Source organism: Ixodes scapularis, unplaced genomic scaffold, assembly GCF_016920785.2.
Source record: "Ixodes scapularis isolate PalLabHiFi unplaced genomic scaffold, ASM1692078v2 PGA_scaffold8__174_contigs__length_109621045, whole genome shotgun sequence".
Taxonomy (NCBI): Eukaryota; Metazoa; Arthropoda; class Arachnida; order Ixodida; family Ixodidae; genus Ixodes; species Ixodes scapularis.
In genome coordinates, this window is record NW_024609883.1 from 36,056,392 (window position 1) to 36,083,729 (window position 27,338).

Below are 27,338 nucleotides of genomic sequence, written 5' to 3' on the forward strand. Positions count from 1 at the left end.
TTAAAAGAAGGAAAAAAATATATATTGCGGAGTCTCTGACCTTCAATATTTTCCTATGAACTTTCTAATTTATTTAACAGATTTAAACTGGATCTCCTTTTTTTTATAATTAACGCAGACGCCTCCCAGACCACCTCATATTTAGGATTTATTTTGCGTCCGGCAGAATCAGCACATCTTTTTGGAGATTTCGTGGCTCGCTACCTAAGGCTGAAATTATACGCTCAAACCGGACACAAGCATTGAAATCTATAACGTGTATGCGCTCGCTACAAATAAAAGCTGGTTTCCTCTCTTCAATGGCATTTTTTTTTTGTTCTCTTATATAAAGTTTTCTTGTATTTGTGTATTTTTTTTTTAATTTTTAACCACTCTAAACTGAAGCCCTTCCAATACGTCTTAATATAAAAAATATAGATCATAAAAACAAATCCAGGCGCTCACACATCTCGATGGGTTGGAAGCCTCACATAATTATTATGGATAAAGCATTAACCTTGCTCATTGCTTTGCGTTTCTAAGCTTCCTTCTTTTTTTTTTTTCGCAGTGCGCCGGAATTTGTGTGCTCTCATCTTAAGACTCTAAGGTTAGAGGAATCCTTAAGCTCTGCTCATTCAAATTAATAAATGATGTGCACGTACCGTTTGTTTACACGGCACGGCCGTCGACGGGGCGTCCTCCATCAGCATAAGCGCGTACTATTGGGCCTGGCGGAGTTCGTGTTGTGAGGGAGCAGCATTAAATTTGGAAATAGGAAAAAACGTGTCAGTGAGGCGAAGAACTAGTCCGATATGTATTGCTGTTGTTATACCGCTAACTACGTTTTTCCGAGTTTGACGCTGTCTTCAATATTTACCCGGACGTGCCCGAATGGGGGTGCATGCTCATGTTTACCTTGAGCATTTGCGGTTGAAAAAAATGAAAGAAATCTATGTTATGTTTGCATTTACCCCTAAGAGTGAAGCGCATTAAATATGACGACGAATATTGTCCTTCTGGTAGCGTCCTTAGGATGTTTTATTCCTTCTGGCTAGCTGCAGTTGCAGATCCGCTAAGTGACCGAGTTTCTGCTGTTTGATGCTTGGGTCGATGAAAACTGAGAGTAAGTGGGCCCGGTACGGGCCTCAAAATAAGTATACATAACCATGCAGTGCACCACAGTCACCGAAAAAAGTAGTGAAAGGCATGGAATGGCTCGGAACTTTCAACGCCCCGTTTTAGGGACTATTCAGAGAGCAGGTCGTTTGCTTTGTGCACGGTGATTGCGGCGACGTCAGAACGACGCCGACTTCTGATTGACTTTGACTGGAAGGATAGTGGGTAGACCTTAATGATAGATGCCTCGAAGTCTACCCATAATTTGTTTTAATCAGCCAATAAGAGCTTGGCGTTCTTACATCATCGCAACCCCTGTGCAAAAAGCAGGCGAACTAGCGCTCTGGATAGAAGCGCCGTCTTATCTATGCTTGAAATAAAGACACACTCGCAATTCTAGGTGTCAGAACTGTATTTGTACTTAATAATTCTTCTAGATGTTTATGTCGCTTTGGAATAAAACTTTCACCGGCTTGAGTTGTGGCTAAACTAGAAATATATATACATACATACATACATACATATATATATATATATATATATATATATATATATATATATATATATATATATATATATATATATATATATATATATATATATCTATACTGTACAAGTTCTTCCTGACGAAGGCCGGACTCCGGCCGAAACGTCAAGATTAAATCGTCCGTTGTTGCTGTTTTTCACTAAGGGTTTTTTTCTTCTCAGTTTTATACCCACGCCTTCGGCCTCCCGCCACCATGCCCGTTATATATATATATATATATGTGTGTGTGTGTGTGTGTTAAAGAACGCGTGCAGGTAATACAAAATTTCGCGAAACACTGATGTGTTTTCTACTTGTCTACGTTCTGCCGTCTACCCTTCTGCCCGAAGGTCATTGAAAAAGCAAAACTCGTCCCTCGTTTTTTTTTCTTTCTTGCGGCTCTTTCTAGTTATTTACCGGTTTGCTTTTACCACTCCTTCATTTTGCCCAAGAGGGTGCCTGACATAAATTGGAGGTGGGCATCAAAATGCCCATTATAGCCTCCGAAAACTTAAGTGACGCAGGGTGTGGATTGTGATGTTAACGCTCCCTTCTACGAGAATTCATTCTCCAACCTTATCGGCGAAAGCCTTGTTGCAAGCGAAGTGATAATGAGAAGGTGAAAACCTGGCACTCCCCAGGTTTCTCAAGTTCTCATTGACTGCAGACAATTCCAATAACCGCCATCTGCGTGCCGCCATCTTTGCCTACGGGGCTGGTTGGAACGCGTCATGAGCACGCACACTCGCTTTTCGTCAGCAGAAGATGGGACGCCGCTCGTGCTGCCACATACCAGTCACTCGACAATAGACCGATCTCACCAACTAGTTTGAGTACGCCATCGCTGCCGACATGGCTCGTGGGAGCTGTAGTCTTTCTGCATGCGCGACAACCCTGCTGGAGGCATGCGCGAGCAGAGCACGAGGCCGCATGAGCTGTCTCGTGAACTGGCGTCTGCCTCCTACGAGCTACAGTTATGGCGGTGTCACGCATGCGTGGAACGTTTGGTGAGATCGGTCTATTCGTGGCCCGTGGGATGAGCACCGGAATGTAGGGCTGTGCGAATTGTACTAATTGGAATGGAATGATACCGAATCAATCCTAAAACGAACCTTTGAAGAGCGAGAAAAAGCCACGACGACTAGCTTTCTGAGTAGTGTTGTAGCTACGAGTGACACTGCGCTATTCCATTCGAACTTCTATTCGCTAACCCTTCTGCAAACTAAAAAGGAAGGGTGTAGCCATTACACCCCTTGTCACATACAATACACCCCAAAACGTCAGTTCGACGTACAACCCACTGACGACCCCAACATTTCCAAGGGTTTTGATGAAGGCGCGATATAGATTTTAAACGGATAAGGTACGTACCAAGGGCTAGAGAATAAAGAAAAAAAAAAAAAAACACTGACGTTTTGTAGTAGGGCCAAACTTTGGAATTCTCAATTTTGGCTTTGTAGCCTGATTTTTGGTTTGGATTTAGCTTGTTTCCGCTTTCTTTTATAAATCCTTGTTTATAAATGTTTAGTAGATATGTAAAAAAAAACGGTGTCTATTTTTGTTTTTATCTTTATTTTAATTTTATTTTACTTCTGGATTATGACAAGCACATCGTCAAGCATTGTTCTAGCTGTGCCGCTTGTGTAGTTGTTGAGTCATTGTATTTCATGTATTTTCAGATATTTCTATGATAATTGTTTCTATTTGTTTGTATGACGATGGCTGTCTTGTTACTTATTATCACTATGACTTGTTTGAAATGCTATTTCCGCTGTATAAACTGCAGGGGGCACAGGCGCTGTCAGGCATCATGCCTTTATCTCTGCCCCCTCTGCGAATTAAAATCCGCAAAACAAATAAAAAAAAACAATGTTTTTTTTTTTTTTTAGTCAGTCACACGTACGCTAGAGTTATTTAAATAAGTTGAACAACTCGGCTATCAAGCAGCTCGTAAACGTTGGTACCGTCGGTTCAACATCCATGCCCTGTACGTTTGTTTGTGACAAGGGGCCTAAGAATACACTCTAAAAAAAATGGAGGAAAAAGGTAGTAACGGCGCGTCTTCCTCCCTTCTACTGACGCGCCCCTAAGCGTCACACGCGAAGGAGGGAGGAACGAGACGTTTTTCTCCTCCTCCAGGCAGACGGGAGAAGCTTTCGCCCTCCCGACTCAACTTTCGGTTTTGTTTTTCGAGCACGTCGCGCACGTTGTTTAATAAATGTTGTTGAGTTGATTGAGCTTCAGCGGCAGCGAAGGCCACCTGTAATTCGGTCTTCTAGTCCAAACGTGCATAACATTTGGATTGCATTGACGTTTTTATCACTAATTTTATCAAACGAGCAAACGAAGCAGCTAGAAACAGCGGAGTTCCGGAGCAGTGCCAGCAGCGCCACGTACACTGAATAAGATGGCCGTCTCCATAACACGCGGAACTTTGTCGACGTCTTCGACGTTATGGAAATCGCAGGAACTGCGTCCAAGGCAGGCAAGTTTTGCTACCGGCTGCCTGGGTGCCTTCCGTGCTGAGTTCGGTTCTGTTTTCCGATGCCGACTGCCAACCGGCGTTCAAAATGGTTGTGTATTTCTGCGTGTCAGCTACATAGCAGCAGCATCTTCATGGCAGTATTGTGCGTTGTGAACAGAAGACTGGAATTATCGCCGATGTGACCGTGGGTTCGCGTATCAGTGGTGTAACAGCAAGATGAGATGACGTAAACTGTCGGGCATGGATTCCGCTGGTCGGGCCTTGATCGGAGGGGGCAGGGTGTCGGAGGTTGATATTCCACTTTACATTAAAAAGTTTAAGACCACTTGAGGGATTGGGCGCAATCGATCGACGTGCGGATAGTGATGTTGGAACGGTGGTCTGAACAGTAAGCTCCTATCGTACAGTGTCCAATGTGACTGTCGGTTATCTCGTCCCCGAGCGCGATTGCGCTCCGGGGAAAAGACTGAACAGTACGAAATTATGGCGGAAAGTACGTATATTTACAGTGTGGAATTTTAGCATTAAAAAAAAAGCTAGTAGGTAAAATTGAAGAAAAAAAAAAAGCTCCTTTTTATTTTGCTGTTCAAATATACTGCGGTTCCTGGAGAAACTGGCCTTCAAGAGGCGCACTGGGATGAGCGCTAGAAGTTTTTGAGCTCGCCACGGCATAGCTGTGTACACTAATAAGGCCTCGAACTGTTTGTGGGCACATTAAGCATAATGAATAAATAAATAAATAAATAACACCTCCCGCAAAGTCGTGGCTTTGACTCCATCCAAGTTGATCGAAAAACGATTTCTCTGCCCGTGAAGCATAACTTCCAGCTGAGTGAATGTCCGCTCTAAAGAGATTAATTCAACGTGCGCGAACAGCACAAATAGAAAAGCAAACACTACAATAAAAATACAGGCTACGACGTGCCATGCGGGGAAACAAACTCATTGCATCGAACCGCCTTGGAGCGGCTTGATTTATTGTCTTTCAAATAATTACGGCATGATCGAGCGTTTTCTTTTTAATAAGAGATTCATTCTCTGAGCCATTCAAAATACTCTCAGATGTATGACATTGCTGGAAAAAAATCAACATGCTGGGAATATTTTTGATTGCTTACTCAGTCACCGAGACATTCGGTACGGACCAGTATAAAAGACGGAAACGCATGCAGAGGTCGGGTGTAGTGTGCGGATTGGTGTGCCGTTGTAGTTCCCGAAGCGCAATGGTGTCCTGTGGACATAAAAAATTTTGTAGAACATGAATTGGGTGGTACTTAGCGCCACCAAGCCTGCCTACTTGTAGTTACTCTACTTGACCCTGCCATCTGGTGGCAAGCGATGTAACCTTCCTTCACTCTACGTGATAAACAGAGGCTTCGAGTTTATTCTTTTGAGAGCGGCTTTCGGTTTCGCGGATTGGTTTGTCATTCCTCCGTGATGTGCGGTTGACGAAGGAATTGTAACTTGAGGAACAGCAAAGGTAAGACGTAAAGTGCGCGAAGTAACTTGGTATCGGTTGTCTCCGTTTAACATCGCAGCGCTGACGACGAGAATACTGAGTCACTGCTTTCGAAACGCAAGTTCTGTACCTGCGGGGGGAATCTGGCTTCGGAAATAAGCACAGTTCGCGGAAAGCTCGTATTACGCTTTTATTTGCTGCTCCTCTCGTCCCGTACAAGAGACGTAGCGTCCTCGTTAAGCCTTATTGAACTCGATTTGCTCGATTCAGGGCCGCCATAATGAGATGCAGGCGACGGAGAAACTTTCGTCCCTGCTGCAGGGACGAAAGTTTATCTTTTTCTAAAAAAACATAAGTTACAAGACAGTTCCTCTCCTTAGGAAGGACTTTCGATACCCTCTTTTTTTAAGAGTGCATGCCCTTTTTTTTCTGTGTGTGAAAATGTGTATAGAGGCTTCCAACGTAAAACGTCGGCCCTTTCGCCCTAATGCTTACGCGCGCTATTTCATTTTTTTCTTCACCGCAGGGGGTTCGTGGGTGACTCGGCCGCACTTGAGGCCCCATCGAGACTCAGCCCCACCTCTCGTTGGCCCCTATGCGGCCCGCCCTGCCGGCTACGTCGACTACTAGGCGGCCGCAGCAACACCGGCACCAGAGGCAGCGGCGACGGCTTGTGGCCCGTTAGGCCTACAGGTGAGGAGGACGCCCCCAACGAACCTTTCTCAATAAGAGTTCCAACTACGATTGGCGTCCGGAAATTGGTGGTTGCTGTTATGCGTTACGACTAACGGCGTTACCGGTAACGCGTTACTTTTTTCGGTAACGTTGTAACGTACTCTTTACGTTTTCATGACAGTAGCGGGTAACGTACTTAAGTTACTTATTTCGAGTAACGGGTAACGGAGTTACGTTACTCGGAATTTCTTCCCAAGACGTAAAACATGACACTTCAATTTTTTTTGTGTGTTTTTAGTCGACAAGCTATGTGATTTGTTGATTTTTTTGCGTTTTTCTCTCAGTTTTTTTTCTTCTCGTAAGTATTTAGGTGAAATTATAAAAAAAAGATAACGTATCAAGGTGCACTTTACGCCTGGCATTTGGAAATGTTCGTGCTTGCACGAGACTTTTAATCACGCGTTCCCTTATTGTTTTCAACGGGCTTCTTCGCTTGTTGTGTGCCAGGGCAGTGCAAAAACAATACCAGGGAAAAAGAAGGGGGATTTAAGTCTTCCTGAAAGAACGCAGTCCCCGAAATGTGTGGCTAAGGGAGGTAAACAGAGCCGGATGGATCGACAAGAAAAAGAGCATTTCCCCATTTTTAGATTTGCTTTATAATTTAGATCCACCCTATTGCACAGTAGCAAAAGAGAGTAAGATTACAGGGGAAGAGGCAGAGTAGGGTGTCCCGAAGTGTTCCGGACGTTGGAACCTTCATACGTTCTATCTGTTCTTCATACGTTGGAACCTTCATACGTTCTAAACAAAGGCAAGGCAGGTTTCCTGCCTTGCCTTTGTTTCTTTTGGGCGATTTTAATCTCCCCGGCATTGACTGGTCTGGTCTATATCCTACCATATCTTCAAATTCTGCTGCGTGTTCCGAGTTTTTAAGTCTCTGCTCCGATTTTTCGTTAACGCAGATAGTTACTAGGCCGACTCGTGTTACGGCAACTTCTGAGAACGTGCTGGACCTTATTCTTTCTACCGCGCCTGATCTTGCATCCTCTCTTACGTATCTACCTGCCATCAGCGATCACTGTTTACTTCACTTTCACCTAAGTGCTCCTGTATCTGCCTTTGCAAAAGCGAAGAATAACTCTTTTCTTGATTATGGCAAAGCTGATTTTGAGGGTATAAACCGCGAGTTAGCGCAATTTCTTGACTTCTTCCTATCCAATTTTTCCGAACGCTCTGTCGAGGTTAATTGGACAATGTTCAAAAATAAAGTCAATTCCCTTATCAATTCTTTCGTCCCACGTCGCTTTCTTACTAATAGCTCCACGTCCCCATGGTTTAATAATGCCTTGAAAAGACTTTCAAATAAAAAGAAACGCCTGTTCCGCACTGCTAAGCGTGCAGACACTGTTGAGAGCTGGACGGTTTACCACAACGCAGAAAATTTATACAAAAATGCAATTAAGGACGCCAAACAAACTTTCTTCAGCCAAACCTTGCCCCGTCTGTTATCAACTAGTGTCAAAATGTTTTGGAGTGTTATTAATGGCAAGAAAGACAAGGCTATTTTGCTTTATGACTCTGATGGCATTGTTATGTCTGACGATGACTCTGCGAAAATCCTTAATGAGGTGTTTGTTCAATCGTTTTCTAGAGATGTAAACTGTTCTATTGTTACTTACCCTAATCATGATTTCTTTCCAATGGACCCGCTTGTGTTTGATTTTGATGGCATTGTTAAGCTGATTGACAACCTCAAAATGTCTTCATCATGTGGTATTGATAATATTAACACTAAGTTTCTAAAGCATACTAAAATTTACAGTGCAATTTTTCTTACTAAGATTTTTGAGCAATCTATTCTTACTGGTGTCCTTCCTGAAGATTGGAAAACTGGCAAGGTGGTTCCACTTCATAAATCAGGCGACAAACACTGCCCCGACAATTATAGACCCATTTCCATAACCAGTGCTCCTTGTAAAATGTTAGAGCATATTATTTATTCACATCTTGTTAAATATCTCGAATCCAACTCTTTTTTCTCGTCCTCACAGCATGGCTTTCGTAAATTTCTTTCTTGCGAAACACAACTTCTCGTCTTTACTAACGATTTATTTTCATTACTTGATCATGGATCCCAGGTTGACTGTATTTTTCTTGATTTCAGCAAAGCATTTGATAAAGTTTCTCACCAACTACTACTCTTCAAGCTTAGCGAACTCAACCTCGACCCTCAGATACTAACTTGGATTGAGTGTTTTCTTACAAATCGTTCGCAGTTTGTTCATGTAAATAACTCTAATTCTTCAGTGTCTTCTGTTACTTCTGGCGTCTCTCAAGGCTCCGTTCTCGGTCCTTTGTTATTCCTCATATACATCAATGACTTGCCGTTGTGTGTCTCATCATCGCTTAGTTTATTCGCGGATGACTGCGTTATTTATCGTAAGATTACTAATGATTCTGACTCTCTCCTTCTTCAAAACGACTTAAATGCTGTTCTTGATTGGTGCAAGCTGTGGTCCATGACACTTAATACTAAAAAATGTAAAACAATGAAAGTGTCTCGCCGTAACACTACGCCTTTTATCTATTATCTTGATAACGTTTCTTTAGAATGTGTGACCTCATATAAATACCTCGGTGTGCATATTACTTCTAACCTCTCCTGGCATATTCATATTAACCACATCATTGCTAATGCCAATTCTATGTTAGGCTACCTAAAACGTAACTTTTCTCTAGCACCAGTTTCTCTCAAACTAATATTATTCAAATCTTTGGTTCGCTCAAAATTAGAGTATGCAGCTTCAATCTGGGATCCTGGTCAGACGACGCTCACTTCTCATCTCGAGTCAGTTCAGAACCGCGGCGCTCGTTTCATACTTAACAATTATCACCGTACAGCTAGTGTATCATCCATGAAATCTCTTCTCTCCTTGCCACTGCTTTCTTTGCGCCGTAAGTGTTCTCGTCTATGTCTTTTCTATAAAATATATAATTCTAACCCCATTCTTAAAGAAAAGCTCTTCCTCGTCCCACCTTACGTTTCTCCACGCATTGATCATCAGTACAAAGTCGGCATTCCTCATTCTCGAACCTCAGCCTATCACGAATCTTTCATTCCTAGGACATCACCAGAGTGGAACCACCTTCCGGCGTCATTAATATTATTACCCTCGTTATATGTGTTTAAAAGTGTTGTTACTAATTATTTTTGCGAAAGTGACCCGTGACCTATTCCATGTCTTCTATTACTGTTTGTTGTTGTTTTTTCACTCACTCCCCTCTGTAACGCCCCCAGGGCCTTGAGGGTATGTAAATAAATAAATAAATAAATAAATCGGGACTACCGCACTCCTTTGGGGGGGGGGGGGGGGGGGGGTATTTAATACTTTTTGCGCCGATGCATTTTGGTGGTTATAGCTCTTGTTGCGACGACATATTTTGTAGCACAACTGCGCTTCAAAAGATCAGGATTATCACTAAAAAAAAGCAGTGATTCCCGTTTTGCATCGCTCAAAATGAAACTTTTTTTTTCTACCAAAGAAACTTTTATTTATTAATTTTTTTCTAACGAAACGTGAAAATGCTTTGAATATTAACTGTTTTGAATGTTCTCTTCAAAACCGGAAACCACGAACATTGACTGTTCTGCAGTTTTGTTCGAAACCAGCTGCAACCCTCTCCTGCTTCAATGGTGAAAACTCGTCTGCAGTATTTCCTGAATAAGAAAAATAAGAAATAATGCAAATTAGAAGTGCAACATTTCTTTGCTGCCAAAAAGGTTATTTTTCTGCCAAAAAGGGCTGCAAAAAAACCTTGCCAACGTTGTAGTGGTATAATTACATCACAATGTGGTTTTGGCTGGCGTTACTGGTCCGTTCTGCACTAACACCAATCGAGATCGCAGAAAGCAACTTCAACCGTAGGGCGACTGTTAACGTTTGGAGCAGGCACCGACATAATATAACTGAATGAAATTTGTACAAGAAAACTCATTCCCCTCCAACGTTTCTACGTGCCTGGCATGTTTGGTTCATGTTGAGAGATGCGAAGTATTACGGCGCGTCAGGCGTGGTCCATCCCGAACTTTTTGAATGCGAAAGCATTAACTGGGGGTCCCATTGAGCAAACCGGCGTTATCATCTCTTGAAGCCGAACCAAACGGCACCTGATTTTCCCTCTCCCATGGACCGAAGGCTGTAGTCTGTAGCTGCTACCGATTGGCTGGCGCGCGGCATATAGTTCCAAGGAACGCCGCCCCACAGATAGGCCCTCTCCATGGTGGCGCAGCGGCGGCCGGTTGCAGCGCCTGCAGCGCCCGCCCGGGCAGACTGCGGAGAGGCAGCACGGCCGTAGTCCACGTAGTCTATTCTTACAAGCTCCGCTTGTAGGAATACGCTACGCATACGCATGCCTTCGCATTCCGACACGTTAGCAGTCTTAAAGGGATACTTCAACGAAATTTGAAATATTCCCGTCGTGTTCAAAAATAGGTTGAATATGATCCACAATATCCGTAAATGACAATCGCACGTTTGTATTTTGATCCTGGTGGCTGTATTTTTCGTTATAAACGGCCCACTCTGGCAAGCGCTCGGAGAAGGCCCAGCTTAGAGCACGTGACATCCAACGCAATCGTGACGTAGGTCGTCTCAAGACGAGCAAAGCTACGGCGAGGCTGAAGTCGAGAGGATGGCCTAGTCGTTCCAGCCACCGAAGCGGCTGCTTTTGTACGAATTTTGAGTGACGGGTTAACCTTCTATAATCTTCTAGGGGGACAATAGCGACTTCTGCGACACACAAAAGGGATTCTCGGGAAGAGGGGAGTTCCTCCTTACCCCCTTATCTCGTCGTGGCTGGAGACGAGACAACCTCCGTCACTAGCTATCAAGGTTCCTAGACGAGCATTACAAACGAGACGTTAGCGACATCCACCAGGTGCTCTTTGCTAATCGTTTAATTCGTTTTAAAATTCCTTTTCGAGACTTTTTTTACAAGATATTGGTATGTTCTATGTGATACTGCTACTTTGAGCACGTATAGACCAAAAAATGAGCGCCGAAGTTTCGTTGTAGTATCCCTTCAAGTGTCTGTAGTTTCTTTTTTTTTTTTGTGCAATCTTATCCCCACAGTTTATCTGTAATCCGTCACAGAGGCTCTCAGTCAGAGTGAAACGACACTGAAGAAACTATCGCTTCCCGAGAAAGTCTATTTCGGTACCCTTAGTTCATTGGCTAGGTTTACATGAATGCGATTGTACCGCATGGAATCGAGCTGGGGCAAATCGCAAGTACCCTATTTACTTCTTCCCCTCTTCTACACATCTACTACCAATTAATATAGTCAAATCTCGATTCTATGCGCTCTGGTGGCATTCATAAATATGGAGCCAGAGTCGATTAAGCGTTATGCAGAGACCTGAGCACCATCAAGATGCATTTTCCACCTCCGCACTCGATGGTGTTCCGCGGTGCTACATGGAGCCGATGGTCCCTCGAATGTTTGTGTTCAATGACATTGAACTAGGTGTTAACTTGTTTCCAAGTTCATTGATACGTTCGAGCAGCCTGAATGCTCGAGTAGTGGCGTCGTTGTTTTTCCCACAGCCGCAGTGGAAGCACCGTGTAAACGCGGTCAGTTCAAGTGTCCATGAAGACGACGAAGCAGAAGACGAAGCGGTTCTAAAGCGATAAGACGACCACAGCTGCTTTTCTGCGCTTGCTGACAAACTGAGGCATCACAAACAACACTATCTTACTAAACAGGCATCGTAGGATAATCCAAGCCGATGCCGGGGCGTCCCAAACGATCACTTTTATTTAGATATACTGATAACCTCCCTTTGGAGGTTGTGGCAGGAGGGGTTAAAATAAATGTACGATTTTGCAGCCGCACCGCAGCTCTATGCAGGCGAGAAAGAGTAGCATGGTGGAATGCGCACGTCTGCGTGGTTCACTCGGTGAGATTGGTGGAATGCAGTTAAACTGGGAACAGACGAACCGCGGAGGAGGCAGGAGAGGTAGCACCTCCCTTCCGGACGCCAATGGCAGTTGGGGCTTTCGCCGCTTGGTGCTGCTTTTATGTGAAAGAGATCACGAAGCACAGGTCATCGGGCTGGTGGCATAAGTCGACGACGAACAAAGATTGTTATTCTCTTCCTTTCAATCCGTACAGCGAAAAGTGCGCGCACAGCGCTGCAAAGAGGCATCGTCGTGACACATATTTCAAGTTTTGGTTGTGGAGAATGGTAGAGATAGGACTGGCGCCTAGCGGGAATATGAGATTCTTACCCTTCTCCATTCAGTCAAACTTTTTTTTTTCTAAGATTAGTTAAGTGTTACCCATCCAGATAAATTCGGCACAGGGTAAAAATTCCTAGATGCCAAGGCCGTATTGGAGGATATTGTTTTCCTCCAATACGGCAATAAGTCTGACCACAGCAGACATTATACTCGGATGAAGCCAATGAGGCAGAACAAGAAATACATCGCCACGGCGATCGCCGTCTTCGTGCGTTTTCAACTGCCAAACCAATCACGTGCAAAAAAAAAAAGACAATAAAAAACACAAGATCACAGGTCTTGTTTTGTGAGGTGTTACAAAACCCCTACGTAAACAACGCATCAGCTAGCGTTTCCTTTAACGCTCTACTCTTTTGTTAAAGAATGGACGAATTCGAGGTTAGAAATTTCATCGCGGTCGCCGTCACCGTAGCCGTATAGCGTTTCGTCACAACCCGAACTTGGCCGGTTAATTTTCAGCTACAACACGTTTACGATAAACTACGGATAATGAACTAGTTTCCAGCCGGACCTATATCGGGATACTGTTGCGCGTTATGTGGTGCCAACGTGGAATATTGGTTGTGCCACTATGTCGCCTGGCGACATGGCTGAGGTGGGTCACGTACATCACGTGACGTGCGTCAGGTGCCGCGAGGTCACGTGACGTCTCGATGCCACGTTGTGTTTCGCGTGCCGCGGCGACTCGATGGTATAACGTCACGTGACGTCACACGATGCTACACCGTGACGCTTCCTAGATTTTACTGATATGCCGCTCATGCACACCGCATACGAGATGTTTGAGCGGCGGATGAAATAAGTGCCCTAAAGCCGGTTCGCACATTTTCCTTTGACCGCGAACGATTGCGTTCTGATGTCATGTGACCGCTTGCGGATAAAGAGAGCACCACGGATGAGTGAGACAGACCAATACGCACTGGAACTGCGCGTAGAGAAGGTTTTTCAGTATTTGCAATATCATTTCCATGCAATATTTATAAAGAAAAAGTAATGTCGTTTACGATATTGTCATAAAGTATATCAAGCCCGTGCTCAGACAGTAGAGCGTGCTCAAACAGTACCGTGCTCCAACAGTACCCGAGGGATGGCGCCAGCGTGGTCTCTTGTCGTAAGTGTCCGCGAGAGATCAGAACGCATTCGCTCTCAGTCAAATACAAATACATGACCCAGCCTTTAGTGTTTCGCCTTTCTTCTTGATGTACTTGTGACTGGGTGTGAAGCAAAGATAATTTAAAGTGGAAGAGAGAGAAACAGATTCACAAAAGGCGAAGTTTCAAACTGAGCAGATTAATTTATTCGGTAGCGTCTTCACATATATGCAATATTCTCCAGGTCGCCAACCAACAACCCCCCACACAAAAGACCCAGAGGGCCAGAGCATAAGCAAACACAAAAAGACTTGTCCATAAGCGATTACAAATTACCTAAAGTTCGAGGCGCAGCCGACGCTACGAGCTTATGGGAGCCATGAGTTATGTCACATTCAATTGGGGCGCACCACACCGCACCGCACTCCACCGACGGACGCGTCGCGTTCACATGGTCGTGACGGTGCGGCTGCACTACGTTCATTTGGGACTTGGTGCGGCGCACGACACCGGCGCGTTGCTGCACCAGCTGCACCGTCGAAAGGAGACCGTGCAGCTTCGCGCACTGTGGACCGGCGCGGCCTTGAGCTACCGCTCTCCGCCTCCTTCGGCCCCTTCTTTCCCTCGCTTCGTCTTCCTCGTCGCGGTAAACATGGCGGCTCGGGAGACTCTCGCTAGATGGCGCGCGCCGCCGCCCCACTCGCGGCGGATTTTGTTCAGTGGTCCACCCGTTAATGTTTTGCCCTTGAAGTGACCGCGCCAAGCGCGTTGCACGGCGGAATGCTTCGTGTTCACTTGGTAATCCGTCATACGCTGCATCCACGCGGTGGCGCGGCCTTGGGGGCAGCACTTTCTCGGTGCTGCGTGCGCCCCAATTGAATGTGACATTAGTGTCAGAAGCGGACCATCATGGTGCTAATGTTTCTGTTCGTGTTGTATCATCGTTGAACCAATCATAAGCAGAAAATACCTCGTAACTTGCGCCTTTGACGATGCTTGAGTGGTCCCATTTTTTTTTGTAGCGTCGGCTGCGTCTGGACGGAAACGACAACTCCGCTCATTCTGAATGTTTCCGGATAATGAGTGATTTAGCATCAATAAACCCTAGTAAAAGAAACCACGTCATTTTCTTCGCGGAAAATGGGCAATAGGTATATTTTTAAATCTAAATTTAAACACGAGAGGAAATCGAAACCGAAACTTCGGCTCCGTCCGGCAACATTGGCCTCGGGCCGCCAAGAACATGACCATCACGGCTGCATTCCAAATCTTACACAAATGGATCCGAGTTACTCCGGCGAATCGTTTCACGTGACAGCACAGATTGAAAAACGCTGGACGCGGGTAGGTTTTAAAACGCCAAGGGCACAAAACCCTTACCCTGGAGTAAGATCGAGTACATTTTGGAACACGCTACGTGGAACGAGATGTCACGTGGTCCTCTATTTAATGACGGGCGGGATTGGGGCGGGCGTGTGGCAGGCGGAAGTGTCGTCTGCACCGCACTCTTCAGCACGTTTTGGTGTCTACAACATTCCACGACTTTGGCACGATTCTGGCATAACTCTGCGCACGTAGTGGCCGTAGTGTTCATGAAACTGCGAGAGACAATAATCACAAACGGTGAGACGACGACGATGGTTGTGACGCGGAAGATGGCGGTAACGGCGGGACCATGGCGGGGCGACTTGAAGGATCCCAAGAAGCGCACAAGCCAAAGATTGCGATGGTGATGACGTTTAGCTCAATTTTGGCTTCGCCCAAGCCATAGCCTTGACTGCGCTGTTGGTTGCGAATCAACTCGACCGGTCGAGTCAGCCGATTTCGGCAACTTGGCAAGTTGCAAGGTTTGCCCGACCGTTTAAGAGACATTTAGACAGAACTACGTCGTAATATTTGAAGTGTAGTCTTCTTGGGTAATACTGAAGGGGACTACATTGTTTTTTTTTTCAAAAACAAAAATGAAGCGGAGTTGTTTTTTAACTAAAACGAAATATAGTCATCCTCAGAGGCATTCGGTTTCTTTCTCTTGCACTTTCGATTCTTCGCGTTCTCCGCCCAGCCTGCGGTGGCTTAAGGAAATTATAAATCAACACTAGATTGCGCGCGCCATCACGGCTTTATCTCAGCCGTTGTCTTCCTCGTCATCGTCCCGGCTTCTTTCTCGCAGGGCCCCTCAAAGTCCGGCACCATATTCCCGCGGACGCCGAGCTCCCCGCATGTCCTGCAGCTGGCCGCGGCGGCGTCGGCGTCTCCGGGCGCCGGCGTCGGCGCGGCGACGTCGTCCGCCCCGGGAGCTCCGGGCGCTCCGGGAGGACTCGGAGGAGTCCCGGGGGGCCCGCCCCTGCCGGGCTCCCAGGTGCCGTCCCTCGAGGACCGCTCGAAGCTGAGCGTCGCCGGGTGTCCCGTCAGTCCCAAGGGCGGACGCCGGCGCAGTGTCATCGCAGAACTCGTCAATCCCGGAGGAGGGGAGAAGGTGCGCACCTCACGTTTCTTTGCACGCCTATCGTTGGTGTTGTCGCTTGTCCTAGGGGATAACACCCCCCGGCATGTTCCCCCAGGATCCTCAAAGTGTGCTTCCGAAGATGACATTTTAAGAATGTTTAATACCCTAGCACCCTTAGATTTTTTTTTTTCTTTCTGCAAATCCCACCCTAGGGATGTTTAGCAAAATCCTTATAGCATTGTTCGCAACTCCAACTGGCTATAGGTGGCGCCACTCGTTTTCCAAAATGGCGGTTACAGTGGGGGTCGCAGATACGTGCCGCTATACCTGTTGCTGAACCTTTCCACTGAGCTGGCTTGACTGAGCGACACAAATTATTCCTGCTTATAGACCAACACGCGGCCCTGACGTCACGAAGCTGCGGTGGCGCTTCCGACGGCACTGCGCATGCGCAAACGCTTCACTCCTCCCGAATTAGGTTTCTGCGCACACCCAGTGCCCACACCATTTGGTGTGGGCAAACGCGGGCTTGTTTGTAAACAGGGTGTCGGTCTATACGAGGAAGCTAGGGTGTTACGAGCGCAGGTCCCCTCTTTATCCTGAGAACAAAAACGCTGTTTAGCGTGATATTTACGCCAGGAGTCACGTTTTTATTCTGGAACGAAACCGAAACTAACCTTTATTTTCGATTTAGTTCATCGGTATAGGTGTGAATATCGGATTCTTTCGTAACTCAAGGTGTGTCGCACAGCGTTATTATTGAGTTAAGGAAGTTGCTTGGCGGAAGTTTTATTTTGTGAGAAACGTGCCCGATCCAGGCACTTCAAAATAATTTGGAGATCAGTGTTCCTTTAAAGGCAGTCTCTCATACACCTTAGAGGTTACATATAAAATTATATTTGTTGAAAAAAATCAGTGCTGATATATGAGTGTTCCTTCTCACTTTTCTCCCTCTCATAATTGTTACTTGAACTAATGAACTGCGGGACTTTTAATGGATTTTGTGGTATTTAGATTCATAATTTATTTAATTCCCTACTCAAAAATAACAAAATCAATCTAGGGAGAGGTTCGCGTGTTTTTTATTTTCTAGGAAACGCGAGACGGATGTGACTTTATATTACATCCAGTGTTTGGCTGTTTATCTTTCTCTCTTTCTTTCTCTCTCTTTCTCTCTCTCTCTCTCTCTCTCTCTCTATATATATATATATATATATATATATATATATCTTAATAACGATGTCAGAATGTTTCATATCCCAAAAATAAAGCAAAACGAGACCTTTCTGAAAAGTCTTTTTCGGCTAAATGATGTCTTTTTGTGATCGTGGAATTTATTCGGGGCCTTCGTTGCCGTAAGTTGTATTATTAACAATAATACATTGAAGATGTTTGAACACGTAGTTTTTCAAGCTCTAATATAATTTGTTGCTTATGATCTAATTTCGAACGCGCGAACAAGTATGGCAATCAAAAGTGTCAAAATTATCCGCACTGGTGCCAATTTCAGCGTTTTAATTAACAAATTATGAAATATAAATTGTCTAAAATTAATGAAAACATTCGAGCTAATCTGAGAAATCCGCGTAAAACTACATTAATTGTTCGCAACGCATATGGTGCTATCATGTCGCCACTTTGACAATCGGGAAAACTTCCACGCGAATCCTTTCAAACCAAATGCCTCCCTTCCCCTCCCCCCTGGAAAAAAAATTTAGAATATTTAGTTTTATTTATTTTTACGCGCCGTCGTCTTGCCAATCTCATGCCTTTCCAGTTCGAAAGACACTTGCCCGCTTGCAGGTCTGCTCACTGCAGCATGTTTTGTTGGAGTTGAAAACTGGCAAAACGGTAGTGAGTTTTAGTATTGCGTATACGAGCGAACGCAAGCACTGTATGTTTGCGTTAGCGTTGCGTGTTCTACACTGCGCGTGCAGGAGCCCAACAGTACGGTCTTGGATTGGCGCATCGCGACGATGAGCACGCACAGCGTGTTTCACATGCAGCGATTTCGGCCCAAGAGCGGCGCGATTTCTGCCGTCGTGGCGCTCGTGCCGCTCAACCGCTGCGGCTGGCCAGAGCGCCGCGACGGCAGAAATCGCGCCGCTCTAGGGCCAAAACCGCTGCATGTGAAACACGCTTAACGCGAAGACACAATGCTTTTGTTTGCTTCTATACGCAGTACTAAAATTCTCTAATAACATACAATCCCACACCGGCTGCAGCACTGCATTGGGACCGCGAATAGTGTTGTTTGCATTCGGAAATTGGGCATTTCGCAAACCATGATCGCGAGGAGTTCCGCCGTGCCCGCTGAGCAGGAGAACCTGGTGACCCTCACTAGAGCGCTTCCCCTTTCTGCCGCGGGAGGGCGAGCAACGGATGGAGACGCGAATAACGAGAATAACGCTCTAAGGCGTCAGTTCTCAATAACTGATGTTTCGCGCATCCATTGGAGATCACAGGAGTTGATGAAGGACGCCGTTCGCTGTGAGGTGTAGGGAAATGTATAGGTTAATTATGATATCGATTTAATAAATGAATATAACTAGACGTTAGTGTGAGGTATACTTCTGTCATTGACTTGCACACAAAAAAAACTCACCTGAAAATAAAGATACTTTTCCATCTAAGAAAAAAAATACAACTTTTATTGCCGGGTTTGACTGGTGAGGCAGGGCTTTGCGGACCCCTAGAATGCCTTTGCCAACCCTAAAGGGTGCGAGGACCCCCATTTGAGAACCACTGCTCCTAGAAAAGTCCGGTAGGCTTTTTAGAATTTTTTTTGTACGCTGATTACTTCCTAATCGTATTCGATGAGCACCGTTATGCCTCATTCACATTGGCGGCTGAACCGCATTCGCTTAGCGGTTGCAACAGGGTTGCTTAAAAATTCAGTCGCGCATTTATCATCGGAACGAGTGGATTCGCTTCGTGGTTGCGGTTCGAGCGCCGGTGTGAATGCAGAAGTAGAGTGGTTTTAGGGAGATAACTCCATAAAGGTGAACCGGCAGAGCCCTTAGAGTGTTTCCTCGGGGATAACACCCTACAGATATTTTAACAGGGGTCCAGGACACAGACAGTTTTCTCGTGGATGACAAACTTAGAATAATCCATCAATATTCCTTAAGAGTTTTACGTATAACATCTTTAGGAAGTTTTTATATTGTGAAACTAAAAAAAAAAAGAACATTTGCCTCCAGCAGAAGGTACAAGACAAAAAGTAAACGTTCTTGTTTTGCTTATATTTATTGATAACAATATACCTCTAGAAGTCCCAGAGCAGCTTGTGCACGCTCGGAGTTTTGCCACAACTTTATAAGCATGCCGGAACAATATTGCTCAAAGCACGTTGCTCAAGACTAGGTGGTGTTTAGTGCTAGGTTTCGTCATGTCGAAGGCAGTGTTGACGCTTCGCTCTTTTTATATAAGTGGGACCCCCGATCAGACGGTTAGTTAGATACATGCCTGCTTACGGAAAATGCTTCCATGGGGCGTGTTTTGGCTTGCATGGTAATGCAAGTTCTAGGATGTGTTGTTCGGATGGCTGATGTCTCCCTTGGCGCTTTAAGCATGCCTTGTAAAGCGGAACTGGGAGCGCCGATCCCAACGTTACTAAAACACTCAGTTGGGAAACTCGCTGTCGAAACCTGGGCCGCTGGCGTCCACCCAGACCGAGCTAAATGCGACAACAGCGCCACTCTTTTTCGTTTGTCTGTACTATGGTCACCTTGAGCTTTTTGAAGGCCTGTTTTTGCGTAAAAACAAACGGAAAAGACTCTTTTTGCATTAAATTTATTGGAGTTTAGTACCAAATGATGGGCGCGTGATGTTTTTATCATCTTTAGTTCGCAAGGTTTTGCGGAACAATTAATATTGTTTTTATACAACCATGCCTCAGCGGGCCTTTCAGGTAGCGCGTCCAGACCTAGGTGCATTTTAACTTCCGATGTTGAACGCGGCACGTCCGCCGGGGAGACGGGGGTGGCACCCTTGTAGCCTCTACCGCTGCATCTGTTCTTAAAGCCAAAATGGAAGTCACGTGCAGTTCCTCGAGTGGCCGCTGCGGGAGAAGTGGTGGCGTTGTGTTCGTCATTAGCTCGGTGCTCGGAGACAGATTGGGGCCACTTTTTCAAAGCTGTCTCTATGGTAGTTTCCCAACTGAGTGTTTTAGTAACGTTGGCCGATCCCAAGAGTCTTCTCCCGAACACTCTTAAGGTAAGTTCACACTCTTGCAACCGAGTAGGACCTAGAGAGACGAGACCTGTTTTTAAGCCTCTTCCTACGTCTTAGGACCAGCTCCGCTGCAGCGCATCCGGTCCTAAGATGTCGCAAGAGGCTTAAAAACCTGTCTTGTGTCTCTCGGTCGTACTCGGTCGAAAGAGTGTAAACGGGCATTTAGTTTATTCTGGTTCTTTAAGCCTATAATCGGTAAAGGTCAGTCGCATCACTGCACCATGACTTCTAAAGTTCACTTACTAAAAACGATATGGGAAATCCAAACAATCTTTTTTTAAAAAAAAAACTCCAATTATTAAAAGACGTTAAGACCTTGACTTGAGTTACATAAGTTAGAACTGCCATAGCCTACATCGGAACACTGTAATTGGACTTCAGTAAGTTGTTTTTATTTGTTCTGTGGGTAAAAAAAAATATATGTTTTACAGACGAATGTGGTAACTCTTGAAAACATTCTAAAGCTCATAGAACGAGGCTTGTTGAACATTACATTAGCGATTCCAGCGAAAAATACTCTAGCTTAATCTGTAGAATTATTGTTCAGGTTTTTCTTCGTTCATAATATAAAAGAAGATCGCTTTAGCAGTTCCGAAGCTTCGGCTTAGAAAATCATTTGCATAACTTTACATGAGCTATGTGATTAAGAATTACCTTAGCTTACACTGAGGAACTTAATTCGCCTTCTGTAATCTCGGGTCTTGGTTAGCTCCGAGAATAAAAGAGTAGGCGAGCATGGGAGCTCTCGGAAAACTTTTAAAGCTCCAGCTTAGCAAGCCAGCTGCGCGGCTTTCCATGAGCCATATAAAGAAGAATAACTCAAACTTTGTCTGGAGAATTTTATTTCGGCTTTAATCTGGTTCTGGGACTTTGTTCCTTTTATTATATATTATACCTGGTTAAGCTTAAACGATCTGTCTAAAAAAGTCCGTGAACGGTACACACTAATGCGGTTTATGCAGGTAACCTATATGACCAACAGTGACATAATTTAGGGGGCTAACTGTCACCATAAATTCGAACAATTAACTAGAAACGATTATTTAACGTCTTAATTATTGAAAATAAACACAAAGTTACAGTTGGATACTTAATGAGCGTTATTGAAATTCACAATACCAGTCATATTTGGAAAGACTTTGAGCGCATGGGAAGCTACCCAAGTAGCAGACCTGCACGGCCCAGGCTTGGGCCAGACTCGCGCGAGCTAGAGCCAACTTGGCTCAAGCCTGTCCCAAGCTTGCGCCAAAGTGGCCCAAGTTTGCGCCGGGGAAGTGTGCCGCTAGGGTAGTAACGCGCATAAGTTCCGACTCATGCAACAGGCACAATGCTGCGGCCATCATAAAAGACGGAAAAACAGCGTGGGCGTGATATCGCACCGGTAGCTTCGCTATCGTTGCACCAGTGGTAACTTCAGCGCTCCCATAATTCTGATTCCCCATGGCCCAAGTCTTTCTCATATTTATGATTTAGTGGTCTTCGGTGACGCTCCGCATGTTTTAATTAGAACCTCGTGTTTATTTTCATTTTTTAAAACATCAACTAACCATTTCGTTAAGTTTTTTACTTATCGGGACGATTAAGGCGGCAAAATTAGTCCCCTTGCCCTTATAACTCACCCGCACAAGGCTGATTAGTGTAGCCTAATTTCGCGGCTTTTTCTTTAAACAAATATGTTAAGCTTAAAAGATGAAACACTCTGTATGTTTAAATCAAGTGGATATAGGACCCTTGAGGATCTTCAGAGGCCCCAGGTAAAAATGCTTCTTGTAGAACATTACAGCGCCTGCAGTGAGAGCTACTTCGACCTACGCTGAGGTATTTTAACTTGCCTTCATGGGAAACCGTTCCGTGATTGGTTCAACTGATAAAAAGTAACCTTCAAAGCGAGTTAAACGTGTTTACAGGTCTCTTCGACACGTCACGTTCACAAGTCAGTCTCCCACGGTAGTTTCCTTGAGCACGACAGCGCCCCTGTATTTCCGTGTCAGTGTTCGTACGTTTCCTTCAAAATTTTATAGATGATTAAAATCTCCCTTTAGCACTTGCGTTTTGTCAATGATAAAAATATTTCACATATCCACTGATAGTTTAATAAAGGCCGGGCGTGGCTTATTGCGTTCTTGCTTCGCGATTGGTTATGTGGCATCCTTCTTGACCAATATCGCTCTTCCGTTGGGTGCCGAGACCTAACAAGATGAGTGGGACTCATTACACCCTGCTAATGAGGTGGGCTGTAGAAAGTTCAAGAAAGCCATTTGTTATGCATTCTATTACCACGGCTACCTTCCGGAAACACACGTGAGATACGGCTAAATTTAGCGGGCACAGCTTCCGCTAAATGTAGCGGAAAGCATTTTTTTCCCGCTAAGTTCAGCATGGAAGTTATGTGTGACAGTCTTGTGTGACACTTCTTTTTCTTCAGAACTTATTTTTTTATTAAACCTGAATACGAAGAAAAGTTCGTGAATAAAGAGTGTAGTGGTTGCATTGTTATTGTCTTTATTTTTTTTTCACGTGGTTTTTGTTTTGTTTTCTTGTTTTCAGGTGCGCACACGTCCTGCGACGCCCCTGGAGGCCAATCCCATCTCGCAGTTCTACGAGATCGGGCGCCAAGTGGCCTCGGCGGGACCCGAACTGATCTGGAAGATCTACGACGCTCAGCGCAAGTCCGACAAGCGGGTGAGCTAGACTGGATCCTATACGGCGAGGAAGCTCGTCGAATAGCTTGCCCAGCCGATGCAGTGGCGTCAAAGCACTGACCTCTGAACGAAAAAACAGCGAATAGACACAAAATCTCGCTGTGTTTGTCTCTCCATGCTGTATTCTTCCAAGTAGAGCAAGCAAGATTGTCGTCTGCTCCTTGTACCAAAGGAGCAGCGGCGCCGGGGTCAGGCGTTCGAGTGCCTAGTGCTGATACTAGTGCAGGCTACCTAGCCTGCTAATACTAGTACAGGCTACCTTACCTTTCCTACGGCTTTTGGAGCTCCACCGGGTCTTTACGAACAGACATCTGGAGAACAGAACGGTAGGGCAAAAACGAGCTGATGATGACTGGCGATAATATACTGAAACCCCAAGACTAGAGGCACAAGGAACAACACGACAAAGACGTCTCAATATCTCTTGAGACTTATGTATAGGGTCGTCCCTGGTTTCCCTTAGTCTCGAGATTTTAGTCTACTATGAAAACCTATAATCTTTGAGAGCTCGAAGAGAAAATACCTTCAAGGGTGCACTGTTATTTCATTCTGACAAGCAACTACCAGACGTGTCACAACGAGCGAGGAACGTACGGTCGATGTGTCGTCTGGTCCCCGGCTGTTAAGTACACACCTGCGGGGCGGAGCTTTGGCACACACGTGATCGCTCCGCCTCACCGCGCCTGCTCTCTTAGGCGAGCTTCTCCTCTCATGCGCAAAGGACGTGTTTCTGTTCACTTTGCGGGTTATAACACGTTTGCAAGCAGTTAAAAAGGGCCATCTCACGATATTTGAGCTTCTGCGCTTTTTATGTTATTTACACATTGGTGGGTGGGGCTAGCCAGGAAAGAAGTAACATCCACAAAATATTAGTGCATCATGTTTTAATGCGATCAGGCCAAAAAACAGCACAACCTCTGGTGGTGCACCAGCGTGCTAAAACACGCAGCGGAAATACAGTGGTGACATTGCAACTGGCAGCATTATCAAGAGCCGTCAGAATTTATTATATACAGGCTAAGGAATGTGTATCGCCCCGTGAGGTATCGTAGTTCTTTCAAACATTTCTTTTTATTCAGCAAGAAAGGTTAATAAAAGCAAGCAATATTTCAAATGTGCAGAGTTAAAAAAACAAGAACACTTATTGAGACGCCCGCCTCCCAGCGGCTGTAACGGCAAAACAATCGAACCAAGTTTTATTTTTGTAGTTATAGTGTTTTTTTTTCTTGTGCGAGTCACATTCGGAAGTCGCCGTTTGGGATGCCGGAACAACGAAGACAATGGGAAGCTTATTTCTGTGATTTGAATCTGTTGCTCTTGCCGTGTGTCGCGTGTTAGCTGTTCACACCGGTCAGTTTGGTGTCCTCGTGTGTTTTGTGCTGTCTTTTACATCGGTGCGCTCGACTGGACGAATCCGCACATTGTAATGGCTCTACCCCGAGAAGCTTCATAGGCCTAAAGAGCCGGACGCTTGTTTCCCTCAATGCCGCCACAAGTTTTAAGGCGGATGACGTGCGAAAGACATGGTTAATTAGAATTCAGGAGGATATCATTTATAAGGCATGTATGATCATGGGCTAGGCGTACGTGGCGGCAGCCGCTTCCTTTAAAAACAACGAATTCCAATTGTTGATTCGTTCAAACAAAAAAACCGGCAGGCGGTTTCGTGCCGAGCAACTTCGAGGTGCGCGGTATTGTGATCTTTTCCAGCCGATATTTGTGTAACCTCCAGGAGAAAATAAATTCCTCTTTCAACTCGTTATTCCCCTTCATTTTTGTCATTTCTGACCCTATCAAGGTGTAGCTAACCCCTACCCAAATCGCTGCTTCGATTACACCGATCGTAATAAAAACCGATCAGTGGAAGCGGGAAAAAAAGATGAAACAGAGTGCGCTGGACCTCGCTGGACTCAGTTTGGTCGGGCTCTTCTCGGCGCGACAGGGCAAGCGGGGCGCGGCGTAGTGAACGATCTCAGTACGATAGCGTTCAGAGCCTGAATCGAGGCTCTGAACGCTATAGCAATAACCTCGATGGCTACGATACGTACCGTCCTCGGCGCGGCAGCCATGAACCTAACCCGCAGCCAATTCACCAACTGCTTCGCTCCAACCCTTCAATGAATCCCTATTGAAAATATGCTTGAGCCCTGATAAGTTATGGGAGCCTCTCAGCCCTTCAAATTCCTCATCCTATTAAAGCCCTCAGCTCATCAAACCACTTAAGCGATCCAAACACCTTCAGCCCTTCAGACCACTCATGTTTCGGATCCCTTCAGCCCTTCAACATTTTAGACGCCGAAATTACCGTGAACCATAGAACAAAATTGCAGTGTAAAACGTTATTTGAAGTTTATTTCATAAATTGAGTTCTGCATGTATGCTGTAACTCAAAAAGACTATATGAACCAACGTTACTCAAACCAAGATGCAAGCAGCTGCAGACAAAAGCCATTCGACCATGCAGGGACAAGCGAATACCTTGTAGGAAAACATATCTTTCGATGTACTCACAATGACACTGGGTAAACTCTTGAGATGCATGGTAGTTCAACTAATGAAACCAAGGAGATATTCCACACCGGCACACACACTGGAATAACACGTTTAGTGAAAACTACGAACGCGAAACCAGCGTCCGCTGCCTTTGAGAAATTTTGAACATGGTCACAGTATCGTCGCTGGTGCCGTCTCGGTGGCGTCCCCGGTGCTTTTCTCACTCGCTGGACTAGCTTCTGAAACTGGACGGACAAAGAGGTGCAAGGAACAGGGCACTGAGAGACCTTCTCCATGATTGGCACACTGAGTTGCTCTAGGAGATGGGCCTCGGGCATTGGGTAGAAAGCCGACACTGAGCGTCTTCTCGTTGAGGCCGCCCAATACAAACTAGCCAAGAGGCTTCACCGACGCATTTATCCTAAAGGGTCAGGTGTTTTTTAAACATATAATTTCAAACGATCTTGATGGGTACCGTGCTTCCACGAAAAAGGTTAAGAGAGACCCCACAGCCTCTTACGAAGCTATGACGTGTCTCTTACACCAAATATAAATTCTTGAAGTGTAAGTCAGGCCACTTAGAAAACTTCTATGGTCATTTCAAAACCTTAAAAACAATTGAAGAGTATGTCAAAACATTTCACAAATGCTGGTGGGCCCCATAGATGTTTTTTTTCAATATGAGTAAATTGTTGCTAATACGTCACGGACCTCAAATGTATTGCTTATTTGTAATTTTAATTTTCATGATACACTAACATAAATCACATTTTCAGAAAATATGTTTTTCCTCTGTGTTCCTACGTTCGATGAACTCCGTCTCAGCCCAAGTTCAAAACCAGTTAAAAGACGTTAGAGTTTTTGTTTTTTTTTAAACAAAAACTCGCGTTTTTGTTTTAAAGAGCGCGTTACTCCCAAGTTTGGCCAACTTGGGAGTAACGCGCTCTGTCGTGTCACAAGTCTGGCAGCCGGGAGCGCGCGTTAGCGAAGCTTGACTATCGGACGGTTTACAAACACCGGCTGCATGGGGGCCATGTCCCGAGGCCGTAGCTACTCGTGCGCATAAACCATTTGAATTACCTCCTCCTGCGCGCTGCCGTCTTTGTCCACTGGGCCGTGAAACGCGTTCTGATCTCGTGCAGCAGCTCTGTTCTGTGGAGTATTCCACGCTAAGTGTGTGTTCCAGAGCTCAGTCGCCTGCCATTTTACGCTAGGTGATGAGAACTGAAAATGTGTATGTAACATTGCTGGCCGTCGTACTAAGAATAACGCAGCGTTTTTTATTTGAACCCGCATTTAGACAGACCTATTATAAATGCATGTGCATGTTTTGTCCTTGCCCTCTTTATTTTAAACTAGGTTAAACTAACCTTTAAAGGCACAAGCAGAATTAACATTTACAGACAACATACGCCTAAATTCCCGAGACTGGGGAAAGTGAATGCGTAAAACAAAAGACGATATTTTTTTAAAGCGTGGTTACTGAACCTGCTTTGTGGTTTACTTGTTCTAAATATCTTCAAGACGTTTTGTTACAAAGAGATGAAAGATAATATACCGGCAGCGAGTCCCGATCACACAAACTCACTGAATTTTGTTAAAAAAAATATAGGTTGATGTTGAAAACGGTTTTGGAATGGCTTGTATGTGTGTAGGGGAAACTGCATGCGTACGCCCACATGAATGATTCCATGAAAGTGGGAATATCGAGGTTGTCGGGTAAAGACAGCGCGAAACAACACTAAACCTTCTGTGCTGGAAGCATTATTAGATACTCACGTCTATGTGAAAACATAAATCACGACGTTGGTAAAATACCGGCCGTCCT

At 45.1% G+C, this 27,338-nt stretch overlaps 1 protein-coding gene across 1 annotated transcript in view; it reads left to right on the forward strand.

Moving 5' to 3' along the window:
• Positions 1-13,113: 13,113 nt before the first annotated feature.
• The window catches only part of LOC8034337 (SCY1-like protein 2), a 172,946-nt gene continuing 158,721 nt past the window's right edge, over positions 13,114-27,338 (forward strand). The window contains exons 1-3 of the mRNA XM_042286955.1: positions 13,114-13,137; positions 15,993-16,109; positions 22,863-22,997. Coding sequence (XP_042142889.1) covers positions 13,114-13,137; positions 15,993-16,109; positions 22,863-22,997 — 276 coding nt within the window. The remainder of the gene's footprint in view (positions 13,138-15,992; positions 16,110-22,862; positions 22,998-27,338) is intronic.